This window comes from Desmodus rotundus, chromosome 11 (genome assembly GCF_022682495.2).
Source record: "Desmodus rotundus isolate HL8 chromosome 11, HLdesRot8A.1, whole genome shotgun sequence".
NCBI classification, from domain to species: Eukaryota; Metazoa; Chordata; class Mammalia; order Chiroptera; family Phyllostomidae; genus Desmodus; species Desmodus rotundus.
Genome location: NC_071397.1, coordinates 1,668,821 through 1,688,894, shown reverse-complemented (window position 1 = coordinate 1,688,894; position 20,074 = coordinate 1,668,821). Strand labels below are relative to the sequence as shown.

General features: G+C 50.2%; 2 protein-coding genes across 2 annotated transcripts; both read left to right on the top strand.

Moving 5' to 3' along the window:
• Positions 1–1,020: 1,020 nt before the first annotated feature.
• On the top strand, positions 1,021–4,107 carry PSMB8 (proteasome 20S subunit beta 8). The gene is made up of 6 exons (XM_024557922.4): positions 1,021–1,256; positions 2,019–2,166; positions 2,326–2,437; positions 2,857–2,986; positions 3,367–3,571; positions 3,807–4,107. The coding sequence occupies exons 1-6, from the start codon at positions 1,110–1,112 to the stop codon at positions 3,893–3,895; spliced, it is 831 nt and encodes a 276-aa protein (XP_024413690.2). The 5' UTR covers positions 1,021–1,109; the 3' UTR covers positions 3,896–4,107.
• Positions 4,108–5,579: 1,472 nt separating this feature from the next.
• On the top strand, positions 5,580–19,553 carry TAP2 (transporter 2, ATP binding cassette subfamily B member). Its single transcript, XM_024557839.3, has 12 exons — positions 5,580–5,736; positions 6,155–6,654; positions 6,742–6,856; positions 10,326–10,456; positions 10,645–10,850; positions 15,231–15,428; positions 15,615–15,743; positions 17,039–17,227; positions 17,377–17,550; positions 17,718–17,877; positions 18,158–18,294; positions 18,650–19,553. Exons 2-12 carry the CDS (start codon positions 6,162–6,164, stop codon positions 18,824–18,826), a joined length of 2,109 nt encoding a protein of 702 aa, XP_024413607.2. The 5' UTR covers positions 5,580–5,736; positions 6,155–6,161; the 3' UTR covers positions 18,827–19,553.
• The last annotated feature ends 521 nt before the right edge of the window (positions 19,554–20,074 follow it).

The following is a 20,074-nucleotide window of genomic DNA, read 5'->3' as shown; positions in this document are numbered from 1 at the left end:
CAGAGCGCGCTATCTTTTCCCTGAAGTGTTCTCTATCTTCTGGCTGCCCCTGCACTTCCCAACCCCCCCATGCCCACCCCCAAGGACGGGCCAGACTGGGTGGGGTAGGGCGCCTTCTAAGGCACTAGCAGCAGCGCTCACAGCCACGGCCTTTCTGAGGTGGAAGATAAGGGCCAGCGCCAGCGGAGGACCTCACCCTTCACCTCGCTGTCCGGGTCCTTTTTGGTTGGGTTCCACCCAAGTGGCACCTGCCTGGCAAGTCTGAGCACAGTGGCCAGGGGTGTCTAGAGAATCTCTTCCAATCAGGGAGGACCATGGTGTGTGACGGTAACAGTTGCTGGGCACATTCGGCCCAACACAGGTTGCAAAGAGAGGCGGGGTTTAGAGGAGTTGAACTCAGCTCTGCTCATTCAAGCAAGAATTAAGCGAGAAGGTGTGGGCAGAAAGGGCAGTTCTTGTGGGGGGCTACAAGTTTGGGAACCCCGAGAGGCCGTAGGAAGGACCTCGTGGACAGATGCAGAGACTGCGCTCTCTCCTTGGTGCCCCTTCCCCTACACGCTGCCGGTATATTCTGGTGCCTCAAGACTTGTCTTCAAGACTCCTTGCCTCCACTTCACTCCTGGGCCTCCCCCGCTTTTAAAAAACGATGCTCATGGCAACACCCCTCCCGCACCCCGACCTGAAACTGCTCGCAGCCTCTTTCTTGCTGACTTCCAGCCCTCTGGTCGAGGCTACATCTTTCCATGGCAAAGCCCAGGCCCAGTGCGCGCGCTGTCTGACCACCTGCTCCGCAACCTCCCAGAGGGTGCCCCGAGCTGCTGGTGTCTCCCCCGGTAACCTCATCGCGAGGGGGGCTTTCGAGGCCGCCCCATCTCTTCATTTCTTGGGACAGTCTATCCGTCACCCACTGTTTCCCCAGCCTTCCCGAAGGCGGAGCAGAGAAGCGCACCCCCAGTGTGATGGACCTGGGGCCCAGACACCCACTAGCCGCTTCTCGGAAAGGACAGCGGGACGTAGAAAAAGATTCTGGTTCCCTCCCCTTAAGGCTGCGGGCTTTCGCTTTCACTTCCTTCTGCGAGTGCGGGCGGATCTCCCGGGGTTAGGCGATCATGGCGCTGCTGGAGGTGTGCGGAGCCCCCCGGGGGCAGTCGCAGGACCCGGCTTTCCCCCTTTCGGGACGCCGGCATTGCTCGGACCCAGGACACTACCGTTTCTCCCTGCGATCTCCGGAGCTCGCCCTCCCCCGGGGAGTGCAGGTGAGGGCTGTAAGAGAACCCTGGGGGAGGCACGGCGAGGGCGCGCGGGAACCGAGGGTCTGCCTGGAGACGGCCCAGGGGCGGGGAGACGCGGGGGGGGGGCACCCGTGAGCCTTGGAGAGCCGCGTCCAGGGAAGGGGCCACGTGGGACTCGCGACTGACTGACTATCAAGGGTTAGAGGTGCGGATTGGGACCAAGTTAGAGGTGGGTGGGTGTGCCCATGGAAAGACCGGAGCGCTTTCCTTCCCGGCCCGCATCACGCACGACGCACGAAGCCGTTCTCTCGGGACTGTCCTACGACACAGAGGCTGTGCGGTGTCTCGGAAAACCTACAACCCGGGGGGTTAGCCTTGCCTTCAGAGGTCACTCACGGGTGACAGGGACCAAGTCGCCCAGACTAGACTTTGGGCCTCTTCAGTAAAGCGAGGATACTAGTCATGAATGTGTTTTGTGAAAGTCAGATGACCTATTAATAAAAAATATATATTAAAGTCACCCTTAAAAATTTTAGTTGTGATAACATTTTCTTTTCTTTCTTTTCTGTTGTGCTGAAAAATGGAAAAGATTGTTGTCACGTGCCTCTTTTTTCCCTTCTCCCGGGGCCATTTCCTTGGAGAGATGGGTTATTAACTATTCCATTCACTCCCGGTTGGAGAATCTCTGTGTACCTCCTCACCAGAACACTCTCTAAGGCCCTTTCTGGGAGCCTCCTGCATCAGAAGTGTTCACCGCCCCTTCCTCTGCCTCTTCTCTCTGACCAGCCCACTGAATTCTTCCAGTCCCTGGGTGGGAACGGAGCAGGGAACGTTCAGATTGAGATGGCCCATGGCACTACCACCCTCGCCTTCAAGTTCCAGCATGGAGTGATTGTGGCTGTGGATTCTCGGGCTTCGGCTGGGAGCTACATTGGTGAGAGCCCTGCCCCAGGAGGCTGATGCTGGGGAGCTGGGCCTTCTCCTCCACAGGGGCCCAACCTTTGCACCAAAATGGAAGCAGATTATTGACGTAGGACACACAGGGAAAGGTGTGGGGCCATTCGTGTTCTCTGAAAACTCCATCTTCTTCCAGCCACCTTAAGGGTGAATAAGGTGATTGAGATTAACCCTTACCTGCTTGGCACCATGTCTGGCTGCGCAGCGGACTGTCAGTACTGGGAGCGGCTGCTGGCTAAGGAGTGCAGGTAAGTGGGGCCTCTCATCCCCCTTCTAAGGCTACCGGTCATTTCTGGGTCCTGGATCCCCTGGACCACTAGCCCTTGCCCCCTGTGCTAATGCAGAACATCAGTGCCCATGTAGGTTTGCACAAAATAGCCTTTTGGCGATACCCTTCCCCCAAATCCCAGCTGGCGTTCTTATCAATAAGTCAGATAATTCGTCAATTATTTAGCACTGTCACCATCAATCCGGGTGGGACAGCATCATTTCTAGAATTTCTTTATGTGGTTTAGATACTTTAAATCTCAAATCTCTTCCTGATTCTTAGATCCTACAAAACCATTCCCTGCAAATGCTTATCTCTTTACTGCCTTCCTGCCCGAGGAGTAGGCAGCTCACAGGCCACCTCCAAGCCCTCTCCCCCTACCACCCTGTCTTCACCCAGGCTGTACTACCTGCGGAATGGCGAGCGGATCTCAGTGTCAGCAGCCTCCAAACTGCTGTCCAACATGATGTGCCAGTACCGGGGCATGGGCCTCTCCATGGGCAGCATGATCTGTGGCTGGGACAAGAAGGTGGGTGCTCTCATTCTTCATATTGCCCCCCCTGTTGATGGGAGGTCAGCTCCCCACTGTACACTCCCACTGCCTCCCCTACAAGGTGTGTGGTACATAGGGCGCTCTGTCCTGGCGGAAGGCTGTCCCTGCGTACCCATGACCATTTCCGGGTCCAGATGTTTCCAAAGCTTGTCCCTTTTGATATACTAGCTGATTTGAAGTTTATTCTCCTCCCCCCCTTCCAAAGTTCTATGATTGGTACAAAAGTGCTGTCCTACCTCAAATATTCTTGTGGTCAACTCTTCTTCTTTTGTCCACTTTTCATGACTCCCACTTGAAACTGCATGTGACCAGCAACTCCCTCTGTCTCCAACCTGGGCCCTTCTTGCATCCATTAGGGTCCCGGACTCTACTATGTGAATGAAAATGGGACTCGGCTCTCAGGAAGCATGTTCTCCACTGGCAGTGGGAACAGCTATGCCTACGGGGTCATGGATAGTGGCTACCGGCCTGATCTTAGCCTCGAAGAGGCCTACGACCTGGGCCGCAGGGCTATTGTTCATGCCACGCACCGAGACAGCTATTCTGGAGGCGTCGTCAACAGTAAGACCAGTGCTCCCACCGGCAGGCCCTGGGCAGGGAAGGGGGATTTGACATTGGGAGGCCGGGGGAGGTGGAGTGGCAGGGACGAGGTCTTCAGGGTCGGGAGAGGGACACTGGAGTCTCAGTAACAAAGGCTGTGATGTGTGTGCTCTTGTCAGGGCCTCGAACACGGCCTCATTAACAAGAACTTGCTGAAGTGCAAGGCGACTCCATGTCCTTTCTCATGTGTCCACAGTGTACCACATGAAGGAAGATGGCTGGGTGAAGGTGGAAAGTACAGACGTCAGTGACCTGATGCACCGATACCGGGAGGCCAGTCAGTAACAGTGACGGCGGCTGGGCACGCTCTGGAACCTGAGCGGGCTCACCCTCCAGGAGCAAGGGGGGCCCAGCCTGAGCCCAGAGACCGGGAACCTGCGTCCGGCGGGGTTGGAGCAGCGCTTATCCCATGCGTGCCCTCTGTTTCAAAGAGCATCCCTCCGCCTCGACCGTCTGGGTGCCCCACTAAGCACAATAAAGGAAAAACGGTTATAACAGCCTCTGCGTTGTGGCTGAGTGGGCCCGAGCTGTGATGATGGGGGAGGGAACAGGAAATAAAGAAAGGCTTTTCCTGAGAAGACAGACGCAAACCCCTACCTAAGAAATGGGGCCTCACCAAATATTTCTCCTGGGTGTTCCTCCCACATCCTCCCTTCAGGACCTCAGGAGGCCTGACCGTTGTTGTGTGTGGACACTTGTCTGCAATTTAATTTAGGTTACGGCATCTAGAACAACGGTTTTTGAATTTGTAGAGGTAGATGAAAAAGCTTCCACCTTGAATGTGTGTGGTAATTGCAAACACAGTACCATTGACCTCAAATAGCACTTTGGAGATATGGGGTATTGAATACAAATATAGACATTAGAGGTTCAGTTTCATGGTGTGTCATGCTTAACTGCAAGTTGACAGGACCGTAATTGAAGAGGAAGACATGAGGAGGATGCCCTCAAGTGGGGACTCAGAGGAAAAAGTAAGTTTAGAAAAATGAGACAAACGTAGAGATTTTTCTGTATTAGGCTGGCACATGGACGGTTCACCTCTCAAAGGAGAGTTAATAAGAGGAAAAACTTGAAAGTAGGAAGTAGCTGAGCATGAAGTTTTTTCATTACGGAGAGACCCTTAAATTCCCAGAATGGGCAGGGTTGGAGAAATTTTAGTAATTCCCCACTTTAAATTTCTCCCCTCCCTCATTATTTTCCATTTGAAGCGATTCATTGGTAGTCACACCAATACGTTTGCAAAGGGGGATCCAGAATCCCAGTGGCCGCCTGTTCGTTCAACCAGAAGAGTCATTTCTGGAATCCACAAACCTGCACGCTCCCTAGACAGGCTCGGGGTCAGGCAGGACCTGAGGAACCCTGTGACTGTTCTAATCAGTGTTAAACCAAGCCAAGAAACCAAGTTCATTCCTCATACGCAGAAGGTGCTCCAACATAATTTGGAACACACGCTTAGAGGCCTCTGAACCCCGGCTCCGCTCAAGGTGGCGTGTTGAGGGCGAATGAAGAAGGGTCAGGGCCTTCTCAGCTCAAAATCTGTAAGTGGAAACCCTCTTCGGCCCCGGTGAGAGTGGCTGCTGCCTTCTGCTTAGGAGACCCTTTGTGTTTTTCCGCTCAGAACTTGGCTGTTTTTACCCCAAGACCCTAAAACTGGAGTTTGGGTAGGGAAGAGGGCACGTCTCAAAACAGGTTCAAAGCTTGAGGTCGTAAGACCTTGAGGTGAGACAACCCAGTGGTTCTCCGATTACAAAGCAGCTCAATCCTTGAAACAGCTTTATTTTACTTAGTAACAATGTTTTTAAAAATTGCAATAGCTTTCTGCTAGAGTAACAGTTGTTGCCAAGAGCGAGATACTCAACGGGGTCCGGCAGGGGCCGGCAAGCGGTTAAGGCCCGGGTGCAGAGTCTGCGGGTGTCGCGCCCCCCTCGTGCCCGAGCACGCGGCCCAGAGTCCGGCCCCGGCGGGAAGCGAAAGTGAAAGCGAAAGCGGCGGCGCGGGGACGCCCTCCCCGGGGAGAGTCGTGGGCGGACAGAAGCGGAAAGGAGGCTGAGCGAGCGGGTTTCCGAGCTCAGCCCTCAGCCCTTCACCAGCAGAACTCCCGAGCTGCAGCCCCGAAGCCACCGCCGGTGAGTTCGTGCGGGTGGAAACTTGGGGTGCTACTAGGGAGCATCCCAAGCCGCCCGCACCCCGCGTCCATTGCCCCCTGTACGCCTGGGACCCGGTGGTGGTCGGGGGGGGGGGGTGTAGGGGGCGGGGCGGGAAAGGCCTGGCTCTTCTCCGCGGCTGCAGGTGGGGGCGGTTTGTGGGGCGGGGGCGGGCGGGGGTGCCCAGGAAGGCCAGGGAAGGCCAGGCTCTCCAGCTCCCTCCGACGGGCGGCGCGCCTTCTGTCGGAAGAGGGATGTACGGTTGAGCACGGGATACCCAGGGGAGCTTTCAGGATAAGATCAGATAAAGTGAGAAGCCGATTCGGCGGAGTGGGAGCGGGGAGCACAGGGACAAGGACCGGGCTTCCACCCCTGTAATTTCTCACGTTCTATCCCATAGTCACACCATGCGGCTCCCTGACCTGAGACCCGGGGCCTCGCTGCTGCTGGCGGACTCGGCTTTACTCTGGCTGCTTCAAGGGACTCTGGGGGCTCTGCTACCCCGAGGGCTTCTAGGCCTGTGGCTGGAGGGGACCCTGCGACTTGGAGGGCTGTGGTGCCTGCTGAAGCTGGGGGGACTGCTGGGATTCGTGGGAACACTGCTGCCCCCACTCTGCCTGGGGACTCCCCTGTACCTCTCCCTGAGGGCCCTGATCCCCGGGGCCTTGAGTGCCCCCCCAGTCAGGGTGGCTTCAGCCTCTTGGAGCTGGCTGCTGGTCGGGTACGGGGCTGCAGTGCTAAGCTGGGCGGTGTGGGCTGTGCTGAGCCCTCCAGGAACCCCGGAGGAGGAGCAGGACCAGGAAAACAGCAAAGCCTTGATGTGGCGTTTGCTGAGGCTCTCCAGGCCAGACCTGCCATTCCTCGCCGCTGCCTTCTTCTTCCTTGTGGTTGCCGTGTTGGGTGAGTCAGGGGAAGGCTTTGGGAATTGGAGGTGGGAAAGGTGCTTGGCACCTGCACATCCGTTTCTCATCCTGCCTGGTCTTTCAGGTGACACATTAATCCCTTACTATTCTGGTCGCGTGATTGACATACTGGGAGGTGATTTTGACCCTGAAGCCTTCTCCAGCACCATCCTTTTCATCTTTCTCCTCTCCATTGGGAGGTAGGTGATGCGCGATTGGGTTATTTGCTGAGCCCCAAATCTTTACGGGGGCTTGCACACTCCTAACTCCATTTTCAGATACTTTTGTGCACAAAGCACGAAATATTTAAAATCAAAACATGCATGTATTTATTTATTCACCATTGTATTTCATGTGTTCATTCTCCCTTTTTGCCCACCACCTTTAAAGTTTACGTTACATTACTAAAATATAAATACAGTGAATGTGGTACAAAAGGTGTTCATGTATCAAACGAAATGTTTCTCAGTGGCCTTGTAACAGTTTTATCTCCATGAAATTCCAGTTCTCCTTTGTCTTCTACCTCCCACCTTAAGCTTGTCTCTGAAGTTATCCTCTTGTTAGGGAGGGTATGTTACAACCTCGCCAGTACTTACTTGTTGGTTGATTTATTAATGACGGCCATTCTGACCAGTGTGAAGAGGAATCTCATGTGGTTTTAATTTGCATCTCTTTAATGGTTAGTGATGCTGAGCATCTTTTCATTTGTCTCTGGGCCTTCTAAATGTCCTCCTTGGAGAAGTGTCTGTTCAGGTCCTTTGCCCATTTTTTAATTGGATTGTTTGATTTCTCAGTGTGGAGTTGTGTGAGTTTTTTTTTATTTTGGAGATCAAACCCTTGTCTGAGGTATCATTGGCAAATATGTTTTCCTATACAGTGGGTTCCCTTTCCATTTTGTTGATATTTTCTTAAGCCGTGCAGAAGCTTTTTAGTTTGCTATAGTCTCATTTGTTTAGTCTTTCCTTCCCTTGCCCTAGGGGATTTACCGGTGAAAATATTGCTGTGTGGGATGTCTGAGATTTTCCTAACTGTGTTCTCCTCTAGGGCTTTTATGGTGTCAGGACTTATATTTAAGTCTTTTATCCATCTTGAATTTATTTTGGTGAATGGTGTAAGTTGGTAGTTTTGTTTCATTTTTTTACATGTACTTGTCCACATCTCCCAACATCATTTATTGAAGAGGCTCTTTCTACTCTATTTTATGTTCCTGTCCCTTTTGTTAAATGTTACCTGACCGTTCTGACATGGCTTTATTCCTGGGCTCTCTGTTCTGTTCCATTGGTCTATGTGTCTGTTCTTATGCCAGTGCCAGACTGTTTTGATTACAGTGGCCTTATAATATAGTTTGATATCAGGTATTGTGATCCCTCCTACTTTGTTCTTTCTCAGAACTGCTGAGGCTATTCAGAGTCATTTATGATTCCATATAAATTTTTGAAATATTTGTTCTATATCTGTGAAATATGTCATTGGCATAAAGAGTGCATTGAATTTATAGATCACTTTGGGTAGTATGGAAATTTTAATGATGTTAATTCTTCCAATCCATGAATATGTTATGTGCTTCCACTTATTTGTGTCTTCCTTAATTTCGTCAATGTTGTGTAGTTTTCTGAGTGCAGGTCTTTTACCTCCTTGGTCAAGTTTATTCCTAAGTACTTTTTTTCTTGTTAAATTTCTTGTAAATGGAATTTTTCCCCTAATTTCTGCTTCTGATATTTCACTGTTGGTGTGCAAAAATGTCTTTGATTTTTGAATTTTGACTTTGTATCCCACTGTTTTGCCAAATTAATTTATTAAGTCGAATAGTTTTTTGGTGGAGTCTATAGGGTTTTCTGTGTACACTACCACGTCATCTGTAAACAGTGGCAGCTTTGCTTCCTCCTTTCCAAGTTGTGATGCGGACCCCGGCCCGCGGGGTCCGTGTGTTGTGGCTGCGATGAACAAATCCACACGGACTGCAGAAGTCCTGTGGGGAAAAGGGACGGTATGACTGCTCTCTGAGTGAGAGGGGGGGCCCCGACCCCTGCTGGACAGGCTTTTATTGCTTTTCTGGGTACATTACATTGAGGATGGTCCTCATTTACTATGCACTGGTTTGCTGTAGGTGATTACCTCTTACAGATAACAAAGGAAAGAGTGTTGCTAATTACTTGAGAGAGAAGGATGTTGCAGATCAAGGGGGAAAATGGTTGAACTGGTTACCCTCCATACTTGGGAGGTTTAGCATAGATTTTAGGAAGTTACTTTAAAGATATGCAATAAACATTTGCTACCTCAATTCAGGGTGAGGGAGTTTCAGCAAAAGCAAGCCTCAAAGCAGCCTACATGCAATGCAGGCCTGATTCCCCACAGTAGAACCTGTCCATGGGCGTGGGTCCGTGTGCCAACCTCGCTCCCCACTGGCCTTTCTGAGCAGGGGCTGGGCTACGTTCCCCATGCCGTGTGGAACAGTTCCTTATAAAGTTGGATGCCTTTTATTTCTTTTTCTTGTCTGCTAACTGGATCTAGAACTTCCAATACTATGTTGAATAGAAGTGGTGAAAGCAGACACCCTTGTCTTATGCCTCATTTATGGGGAAAACTTAAAAATTTTGACCCTTGAGTATGATGTTGGCTGTAGGTCTCTCATATATGGCCTTTATTATGTTGAGGAATGCTCCCTCTATTCCCACTTTGCTGAGTGTTTTATCCTAAATGGGTGCTGCACCTTATCGAATGCCTTTCCTCATCTGTTGGTATGATCATGGGGCTTTGTCTTCTGTGTTGTTTATGTGATGTATTACGTTTACTGATTTGCGAATATTGTACCGTCCTTTACTGCGATGAATCCCACTTAGTCATGGTGTCTGATTTGTTTAATGTATTGCTGGATTTGGTTTGCCAGTGTTTATTGAGGATTTTACCATCTATTTTCTCCAGTGATGTTGGCCTGGAGTTTTCTTTCTTTGTTGTGTCCTCTCTCTTCATTCTCATTGTGGTCACCAAAGTCCATACCATCATTTTAAATCTTAACGGGCTTCTAAACGTAGTAACTAGATTCGTATGAAAAACCCATATTTTGTAAAGTACCTTCTTCCATGCTTTCACATTTTTCCTTCACACTTTATTGTAAAAGTCAGGTTGGTCTGAGAGGAGTTTTCTGGCTCCGGGGACTGTAGTGATGGGGAACAGCAGGACCACGGCTCGGGAGCTTGGGAGGGCAGGGAGTTCATTGCTGTGGTTCCCACAGCGAAGTATCCGAAGTATCCGAAGTATCCGGGACTAGGAAGAAGGACTTTGAGGTGGGAGAGGCAAAAGACCAAGACAGAGGGGAAGCCTGGATGGAGGGGTAGCTGGGGGAGGCCAGGTCTGCCACAGCCTGTTTTTATTTACGATGTCTTTTTCGCTTCTATTGTGTTCTTCCCTTGTGTCTAGCACAGAGTGGACTCCATAAGTACTGGTGAATTTGTACGGGTTCGGGGTTAGCATTTCTTCTCATGTAGAGCTCACCGTGCCCTTTTTTCTTCCTTTGTTTATTTCTGCCCCTCTTGCCACCCTCCCTCTCCTGTTTGTTTTTCCCCTGCTTCCCCAACTTTCCACTTCCTTTCATCCTCTGCTTTCTCCTCCGTTTCCCTTCCTCTCTGTTATCTGTCCCCTTCATTCTCCTGTCCCCTCCCTGCCCTGCAGCTCGCTATCCGCAGGTTGCCGAGGAGGCTGCTTCATCTTCACCATGTCCAGAATCAACTTGCGGATCAGAGAGCAGCTTTTCTCCTCCCTTCTGCGCCAGGACCTCGGTTTCTTCCAGGAGACTAAGACAGGTGGGGCCTGGAGTCCAGGTGTGGGGCTCCCCTGCACCCGCACACAGCCTGTCCCCTCACCTGCACCTGTCTCGCTGCAAGTGAGGGAGGCTGCTTAAAGGAGGGGGCTGTGCCAGAGGGGAAGGTCTGGAGGGAATTTCTGGGGGGTTAATTGCACAGGGCTTCCCCATTTTCTATGTCCTGCCCAGGGGAGCTGAATTCACGGCTGAACTCCGATACCAAGCTGATGAGCTCCTGGCTTCCTTTAAACGCCAATGTGGGCCTGCGAAGCCTGGTGAAAGTGGTGGGGCTGTACAGCTTCATGTTCAAACTGTCACCTCGACTCACCCTCCTGTCTCTGCTCGATGTGCCTCTCACAATAGCAGCTGAAAAAGTGTACAATGTCCGCCATCAGGTATGTGTGGCTGCTAGGGAACTCCCACGGGAGTCAGTCCTGGAGGTCTTCTTTTCTCGGCCCTTTAGAGCAGCGGTTCTGACAGGCTTCAGAAGGTCCACGACCCCTGGGGCTGTGTGCAAGTGTGTGTGTTTGGGAGAGGGAAGGAGGGAGGGAAGACACGTTTTTCTGGGGAGAGGTAATGGTCATAAGATTCTCAAAGGGGTTTGTACATACCTTCCCCACAAAAGATTAAAAGCGCCATCTTGGAGGGTTTTAGGTAGAGTTTTCCCTTCATAATCAGCAGAAGGAGTGTAAAGAAAGTAGGACGTGCAGTCAGGAGGGCCTGAGCTGAATGTTAGCTACACCTTCTCTCTCTCTTGAAAACAATTTGAGGTAAAAGATGCATGATGTAAAATTTACCATTGTAAACTATTTTTTAAAAAGACTTTACCCACCTATTTTTGGAGAGCGGGGAAGGGAGGGAGAAAGAGAGGGAGAGAAACATCAATGTGTGGTTGCCTGTCACGTGCGCCATCCACTGGGGACCTGGCCCACAACCCAGGCATGTGCCCTGACTGGGAATTGAACCGGCGACCCTTTGCTTTGTAGTCCCAGCACTCAGTCCACTGAGCCACACCAGCCAGGGCTGTAAACTATTTTCAAATGTGCCATTTCAGTGGTATTAAATGTACTCACGTTGCTGTGCAATCACCATCACCATCCCTCTGCAGAACTCTTTTCATCTTCCCATGCTGAAGCGTGGTACCCATTGATCACTCCCCACTTCCCTCTCACCGAGCCCCTGACACCACCATTGTACTTTCTGTCTCTATGAATTTGATGACTTAGGTATCCTGTAAATGTTCAGACAGTATGAATGAACACATAGTACTTGTCTTTTTGTGACTGACATTTTATTTAGCACAATGTCCTGAGGGTTCATCTAGGTGGTAGCATGTGTCAGAATTTTTCACCTTTTTAAGGCTGAATATCATTCCATCAATGCAGATGGCACGTTTGTTCACCCAGCCATCTGTTGGTGGACACTTGGGTTGCTTCCACCTTTTGGCTATTGTGAGTAATATCACTATGAACATAAACACACAAATACCTGTTTGCATCCCTGCTTTCAGTTCTTTGGGGCATATACCCAGAAGTAGGGTCGCCGGATTGCGCGCTAACTTTATTTTTTACGTTCTGGAGAGCCGCTGTGCCGTTTTCCGTAGCGGCTGCACCGTTTCCACTCCCGCCAGCCACGCACAGGGCTTGCTCCACTCTTTCCACATCCTTCTCCGACACTTATCTTCTGTGGTTTTTATTACATTTCTTGCACTTATTTATTTTATAACTGGAAGTCTGACCACCTTCATCCAGTTTTCCTGCCTTCCACACTTGCCTTTGGTAACCACAAGTCTTATCTCTTTTTCCTTGAATTTGGTGGGTTTTTTTTTTTTTAGATTCTACTTATAAATGAGCTCACACAGTTTTTGTCTTCATCTGACTTATTTCATTTAGCATAATGCCATCAAGGTCCCTGTTGTTGCAAACGGCGGGATTTCCATTTTTAATGGCTGAATAATATATTTCATATGCATTATGTGTATTTCATATATACATAATATAAGTGTATATTTCATATATACATTTCACATATATATCACTTAAAATAACCACCTTAACGACTGTGAGGTGATATTTTACTCTAGTTTTGATTTGCATTTCCCTAATGATTAGTGATGTTGAGCATCTTTTCAAATGCTTCCTGGCCATTTTTATATCTTTTTTGGAGAAATGTCTATTCAAGTCCTCTGCTCATTTTTAAATTGGGGTGTTTTTAAATTGTTGAGTTGTATGAGTTCTTTATACATCTTGTGCATTATCCCCTTGTCAGCTATAAGCAAATGCTTTCTCCTCTGTCCTGTTCTGTGGATTTCTTTTTTACTCTGTTGATAGAATATTTGGATGCACAGAAGTTTTTAATTTTGATGAAGTCTAATTTATTTTTATTTTGCTACCTGTGAATTTATTTATTTTTATTTATTTTTTGTAAACATATTTTATCGGTCATGCTATTACAGTTGTCCCATTTTCCCCCTTTATTCCCCTCCACCCTGCACACCCCCTCCCACCAGCAATACCCGCCCCCCCACCTTAGTTCATGTCCATGGGTCATACATATAAGTTCTTTGGCTTCTTCATTTCCCATACTATTCCTAACCTCCCCCTATTTTGTACCTACCAGTTATGCTTTTTATTCCCTGTACCATTTCCCCATTCTCATCTCTCCCTCTCCCCGCCGATAACCCTCCATGTGATCTCCATTTCTGTGGTTGTGTTCCTGTTCTAGTTGTTTGCTTAGTTTGTTTTTGCTGGGTTTTTTTAGGTTCAGTTGTTGATAGTTGTGAGTTTATTGTCATTTTACTGTTCATATTTTTTATATTCTCCTTTTTCTTAGATAAGTCCCTTTAACATTTCATATAATAAGGGCTTGGTGATGAAGAACTCCTTTAACTTGACCTTGTCTGGGAAGCACTTTATCTGCCCTTCCATTCTACATGATAGCTTTGCTGGGTAGAGTAATCTTGGAGGTAGGTCTTTGCCTTTCATTACTTCAAATACTTCTTTCCAGTCCCATCTTGCCTGCAAGGTTTCTTTTGAGAAATCAGCTAATAGTCTAGTAGGAACTCCTTTGTAGGTAACTGTCTCCTTTTCTCTTGCTGCTTTTAAGATTCTCTCTTTATCTTTGATAAGGGTACACACCCAATGCAATTATGATGTGCCTTGGTGTATGCTTCCTTGGGTCCAACTTCTTTGGGAGTCTCCGAGCTTCCTGGAAATCTATCTCCTTTCCCAGATTAGGGAAGTTTTCCTTCATTATTTTTTGAAATAAGTTTTCAGTTTCTTGCTTTTCCTCTCCTCCTTCTGGCACCCCTATAATTTGGATGTTGGAATGTTTATTGTCCCTGAGGTTCCTAAGCCTTATCTCATTTTTTTTTCAATTCTTGTTTATTCATTCTGTTCTGATTGAATGTTTATTTCTTCCTTCTGGTCCATATCATTGATGTAAGTCCTAGTTTCCTTCCCTTGACTGTTGGTTCCCTGTATATTTTTCTTTATTTCACTTGGCACGGCCTTCATTTTTTCCTCTATTTTGCGACCATACTCAACCATTTCTGTGAGCATCCTGATTACCAGTGTCTTGAACTCTGCATCTGATAGGTTGGCTATCTCTTCATCATAGTTCTGTTTTTGGAGTTTTGATCTGTTCTTTTATTTGGGCTATATTTTTATGTCTTGGTGTGCCTTTTACGTTGTAAGGGGTGGAGCCTTAGGTATTCGCCAGGAAGGGGCAGCCCACTTCATTGCATCCTGGTGCTATTTGTGGGGGAGGGGCCCAAGAGGGAAGAATGCTGTTTGCTCGCCTCTCAGCTGGCTTTCAGTCACTTTCCCCGCTACCCATAATCAAATTGGGCCCTTCTGGTGCTGATTCCCTGGTGGGTGGTTTGTGTACGTTCTAGGCCCCTGTGAATCTCTCCAGTGAACTCTCCTGGGAGGCTGGGAGTTTCTCCTGCCACTGCAGTTCCCACAGGTTTTCACGGCCAGAGGTTTTGAGGCTTTATTTCCCCACCCTGGGTTTCACAGTCTGTCTCACTCCCCAGTTGTTCCTCCTGGTTTATCCACATGCAAATGTGGGACTGCTCAGTCCATACAGCTGCTGCCTTGCCGTGCATCCTCTCTGCCCTGGCTGTCTGTCTCCGCCCCTCCTACCAGTCTGGATGAATGTTTCTTCTTTAACTCCTTGGTTGTTGGACTTCCATACAGTTCGATTTTCTGGCAGTTCTGGTTATTTTTGTTTTTAAATTTGTTGTTGTCCTTCTTTTGGTTGTGTGAGGAGACACAATGTGTCTACCTATGCCTCCATCTTGGCCAGAAGTGTTACATGTGATTTTAGTGTCATGGCCGAGAAACATTTGCCAAATTGAGTATCATGAAGCTTTTCCTCTGTGTTTTCTGCTCAGGGTTTTATAATTTTAGCTTTTAGGTCTAGGTCTTTGAGCCATTTTAAGTTACATCTCCATCTTCTGTTAACTAGCGGTGGCTCCTTGGGAAACTACTCCTCTCTTCCTTCAGACACAAGGATGGTGTGAAGTAGTTTAAGTGAGGGTAAAAAAACCAGTGTGCATCTCCCATATTAACTAGCACTGAGAGCTCCGTAATGATTTGTTCTCCCCTCCTTCACTCTCATTATTCTTTCCTAACATAAATGTAAGGGAGAGGGAAAGAAGACAGTTTGCTGTTCTTAGGTGCACTGGGGAGCATCCACGGGCCGGAATGGGATGTAAGGGTTGCTGTCTTCTGCCGAGTGAACTCCGTACATCTTTTGCCCCGCTTTTGCAGGCGGTGCTTCTGGAGATCCAGGACGCGGTGGCGAAGGCAGGGCAGGTGGTGCGGGAGGCTGTTGGAGGGCTGCAGACGGTGCGCAGTTTTGGGGCTGAGGAGCACGAAGTCTGTCGCTATGAGGAGGCCCTTGAAAGATGCAGGCAGCTGTGGTGGCAACGAGACCTGGAACGGGCCCTTTACCTGCTCTTACGGAGGGTGAGAAGGCTGCATGGCTGGGGGTGGTGGCAAGGGCGGGCCCAGGAAGGGGGCAGGGAGGAAGCCCTGAAAGCCATGGGAAATCTCCCGTGAGTCCCGGGTTTCTGCAGCTCAGTGTGGTGGGGGCAGGGAGGGGAAGGAATAGGGGGAGTCTGTCTTCAGTCCCACCTTTCTTCTCCCTTCCAGATGCTGCACTTGGGGATGCAGGTGCTGATGCTGAGCTGTGGGCTGCAGCAGATCCTGGCCGGGCACCTCACCCAGGGTGGGCTGCTCTCCTTTCTGCTGTACCAGGAGGGCGTGGTCCAGTATGTACAGGTGAGCCGGAGCCTGCGCATGCTCTCTTTGTCCTTGTTTTTCTCCCTGGCCTCTGGGCCTTGGGCTTTATTGGTTTCACTTAAAGATACAAAACAAACCCTGGCTGGTGTGGATCAGTGGCTGTGGCAGCCTCCCCTAAACCAAAATGTCACCTGTTTGTTCCTGGTCAGGGCACACGCGTGGGTTGCAGGCCAGGTCCCTGTCCCGGGTTGGAGGCTGGGGGTTTGCAGGAGGCAGCCTGTGGGCAGCGTACTGGTGTTTCTCTCACACATTGTTGTTTCTCTCCCTCTCTTATTTTCTCCCTCCTCCTCTCTCTAAAAATAAATAAAATCTTAAAAAAATGTAAAATGCCAGCTCACTGTGTTATGAAGAGTTTAAGACATGCAAAAACTACAAAGTATAATGAACCCGCACGTACCTGCTTTAACAATAATCAATTCACGGCCAATCTTGTATCATCTGTACCCTCCCCGCCAACCCACATTATTTGGAAGAAAATGCAAGGTGTAATTTTACCTGTGAATATTTCACCTGAATATCTAAAATATAAACATTAAAAATATAACTGCCAAGCCATTATCACACCTGAAAAATTAACAATAGTTTCTAAAATTCATCAAATACAGTCAGTGGTCAAATTTCCACTTGTCTCATACATGTAATATGTGTATGTACTGCAGTTATCTCTCTCTTGGGTGTGTCTGGTGGCATCAGCCATGGTGCCCAATGAACTTACGAAGCTCCATGAACTTACCAAGGCTGCAAAAATGGCCACATCTTTGCACCCTGCCAACCCTCACCTACCGCTTGGTTACCCAGTCAGGCAGTTGGACTAGGAAAGGCAGAATGAGCATTCAGCTGCTCCTCTATGTTTACCAGGTTTCAAAATAGTTATATCTACCGGATGAGTTTCCCAGACATTGGTTAAACGTCTCTTGTGTGTGGAAAACTGTGGGAAGCACCTGGTGCCTGCCTCTAAGGACCCCCGTCTCATCAGGCGGGCTGGGCCTGTGCGCCAGGGGCACACGCAGTGACTGAGAAGGTCAGGGGCAGGAGTGACGCTGTGGGGGAGGGCGTGGCCAGCTCATCGTTCACAGGGCAGTTGGGATGGGGTGGCAGGGTGTTGGTGCTGCTTTTCAATGTCATCCAAATTGCACGTTTGAGGGCGGAGAGTCTTTTCTGGCTGAGGGGAAGTGTGGCTGGGGTGAGGTGCGGCAGACGCGTGTGAGCAGTGGGGAAGTTGGTTTCTGGTGGAGCTGGGTTTGGTTAGCTGCCCCTCCATTCCTGTTTTCCAGACCCTGGTGCACATGTGTGGGGACATGCTGAGCAATGTGGGGGCTGCCGAGAAGGTTTTCCGCTACTTGGACCGGCAGCCAAACCTGCCTCCACCGGGGACTCTGGAACCGCCCACCATGCGGGGGCTGGTGGAATTCCACGATGTCTCCTTTGCATATCCCAACCGCCCTGACCAGCCTGTGCTCCAGGTGCCCGGAAGCGGCCGGGGGAGGACACCGGAGCCCTCTCCCCATGGATCGGTTGCTTCCGAGAAGCTGATCTTACCTCTGTTAGGAAGAGAAGGGGAGGGGGCTGCGGGAGGAGAGGCAGGCCCCTCACTCTTTCCTGGCTTTTCTAGGGGCTGACGTTCACCCTGCGTCCTGGCGAGGTGACGGCACTGGTAGGGCCCAATGGCTCTGGGAAGAGCACGGTGGCCGCCCTGCTGCAGAACCTGTACCAGCCCACCGGGGGGAAGCTGCTGCTGGATGGGGAGCCCCTGCCCCAATATGAACACCGCTACCTGCACCGACAGGTGTGTGGCGAGGATAGGAGAGAGGAGGGAAGAAGCAAATGCAGGGAGCACGGGAAATCCATGGGGAGAGACCCAGAGTCCATTCTGGAGGAGGTAGGGGAGGAGGCAAGGAGGGTCTTGCCGAGGGGGTGCACATACCATCTCCGGCTCCTATCCCCTCTGCACAGGTGGCCTTGGTTGGGCAGGAGCCCGTGCTGTTCTCGGGTTCGGTGAGGGACAACATTGCTTATGGGCTGAAGAGCTGCAGTGATGAGCAGGTGATGGCAGCTGCCCGGGCAGCCCAGGCGGATGAGTTCATTAAAGAGATGGAGCATGGGCTGCACACAGGTACCTCTGTCAAAGCAGAAACGAGCTTATTCCCGGGTGACGGTTGTGTCCTTGTAACTGTGTTTGCGGTTCCCTCGCCCTTTCCTTGGCTCCCAATGACTCCCTTACCATCACCAGGAGCTCTGCAGGGGCCGCCAGCAGGGCGCACCCCACTCCCTCCTTACCCAGGGCCCTCCTCACTGTGCCGGTGGAAGTACCAGGGTGCCCTTGTCCCTGCTGGTGTGGAGGGTGTCGTCATGGTTACTTGTGTCTGAGAGAGGGTGTTTGCCGGTTCCTTCAGATGTAGGGGAGAAGGGGAACCTATTGGCTGTGGGACAGAAACAACGGCTGGCCATTGCCCGGGCCCTCGTGCGGGACCCACGTGTCCTCATCCTGGACGAAGCCACCAGTGCCCTGGACGTCCAGTGTGAGCAGGCCGTGAGTACTGGGGCAGGGAACAGTGGGGCCTGGCCGGTCATGTTTGAAGGGCCAGCCTCTGCAGAACTGGGCAGTGGGGGGACAAGTGGCCCACTAGCGGAAAGAGTATCTGTGTCTTTTTGGCGGTGGGAAGTGGAATGGAGAACGTGGTACTGTGGGGAGAGCCCCACGTGGGCATTCTTGCCTTTCCCATCCGCCAGCAGGAGGAGGGCAGCCCTGTGCCCTCCCCTCTCTCCTACCTTCTCTTGTTCCACACCTTCTGAACCCTAAACAAGAAGACAGGCCAGTGAGGGTGTGGTGTCCATCCTGTTCTCTCTTCCTGAGGCATTACGCCCCCCACCCCTTCCCTCTTCAGCTGCAGGACTGGCAGTCCCGCGGGGACCGGACGGTGCTGGTGATTGCGCACCGGCTGAAGACCGTCCGGAGTGCCGACCAGGTCCTGGTGCTCAGGCAGGGCCGGCTGCTGGAGCGCGCCCAGCTCATGGCAGGACAGGACCTTTATTCCCGCCTGGCGCAGCAGCTGGAGGACTGAGGCCCTGGACACTGGCCCTTCCCATGGCCGTCTTCCCGGCCCGGCAGCTCCGCTTTGAGCCTCCCTGGGGCTGCGCCTCTTGGTACTTGGTTGTTCTGTGATGGAGATTTGGACCACACGTGCCTTTGTCCACGGGAGAGGGGACTGCTGTCTGTGTCCAAGGGCTTTACTTCCTTGGTGAGCAGAGCTGTGCCTGGTGCTGAGTGTACTGTGCGTAATAAATGTACTTTAAAACACTCTTGTGCATTATATAAATAGCACACATTCATACAGAGAAGTAAATGTAACCTCTGTTTCACTTCCCAGAGATACCAGTTACTGTTTTGCTGGCTATCCTATTAGTCTTTTATCTGTTCTCTGAGTATACATTAGCCAGTTTGACATAAATATGGATGAGGTTGCCTTTCTGTACCCTTCCCCATTCCCACCAGTGTCTGATATTTGGGAGCAAGGGTGTGGAAGGGCAGAACATAGTTTCATAATTAAGTGTTAATAAAAATTGATAATAGGCCCTGGCCGGGTAGGTCAGTTGGTTAGTGTCTTACCGCCATGCTGAGGTTTTGGGTTTGATCCCCGTTCAGGGCACATAACAAGAATTAACCAACAAATGCATGAATAAGTGGAACAACAAATTGATGTTTCTCTCTATCTCCCTCTTCCTCTCCCTAAAAAACTCAAATTAAATTAAAAAACTGATGATAGCTACTGTGTATAGAGTTTAACGACAGAGCTGTGCTGAGCGTTTTTTGTGTGTTGCCGTTTGCGTTCTTATTCATAATCCTATGAAGTTGATCTTTATCCCCATTATATAGATGAGGAAACTGAGTCTCAAAGAGATTCAACAACTTCCCCAAGCTTGCACAGTGGCAGAGCTGGCGTTTGAATGCAGGCTTGGCCTCAGAGTCCACACCAGGCCGTATATCATAACAAACTTTATATCCACTCTCTGGCACAGGGCCTGATTCAGAGCAGACAATAATAAATATTGGATAAATGATTAAATCTCCTTCCACTGTCCTCATTCTCAATACTCCTTTCGTGGACCAACCAGTGAAAATCCAAAGCTGTACACCTAACCGGTTACTGGGATGGACTTGCCGTTAAAGATTCCTGTTCTAGGAACAGAAACTTCACGTTCCCAGAAATAGCAGGTACTTTCCGGCGCTGGCAATGAACTAGCCAGAGCTTCTGCTGCGTGGGGTTTTGTTCTGCTTGGCAACTGTAGGCAGCGGGACCAGAAGCTCCTTA

Bases quoted from the DNA above. Each gene is read 5' to 3' on its own strand.
- PSMB8 (XM_024557922.4), top strand. From the start codon at position 1,110: ATGGCGCTGCTGGAGGTGTGCGGAGCCCCCCGGGGGCAGTCGCAGGAC. The intron at 1,257-2,018 runs GTGAGGGCTGTA...CTCTCTGACCAG, and splicing joins CCCTCCCCCGGGGAGTGCAG to CCCACTGAATTCTTCCAGTC. The intron at 2,167-2,325 runs GTGAGAGCCCTG...ATCTTCTTCCAG, and splicing joins TTCGGCTGGGAGCTACATTG to CCACCTTAAGGGTGAATAAG.
- TAP2 (XM_024557839.3), top strand. From the start codon at position 6,162: ATGCGGCTCCCTGACCTGAGACCCGGGGCCTCGCTGCTGCTGGCGGAC. The intron at 10,851-15,230 runs GTATGTGTGGCT...CCGCTTTTGCAG, and splicing joins TGTACAATGTCCGCCATCAG to GCGGTGCTTCTGGAGATCCA. The intron at 15,429-15,614 runs GTGAGAAGGCTG...TCTCCCTTCCAG, and splicing joins TTTACCTGCTCTTACGGAGG to ATGCTGCACTTGGGGATGCA.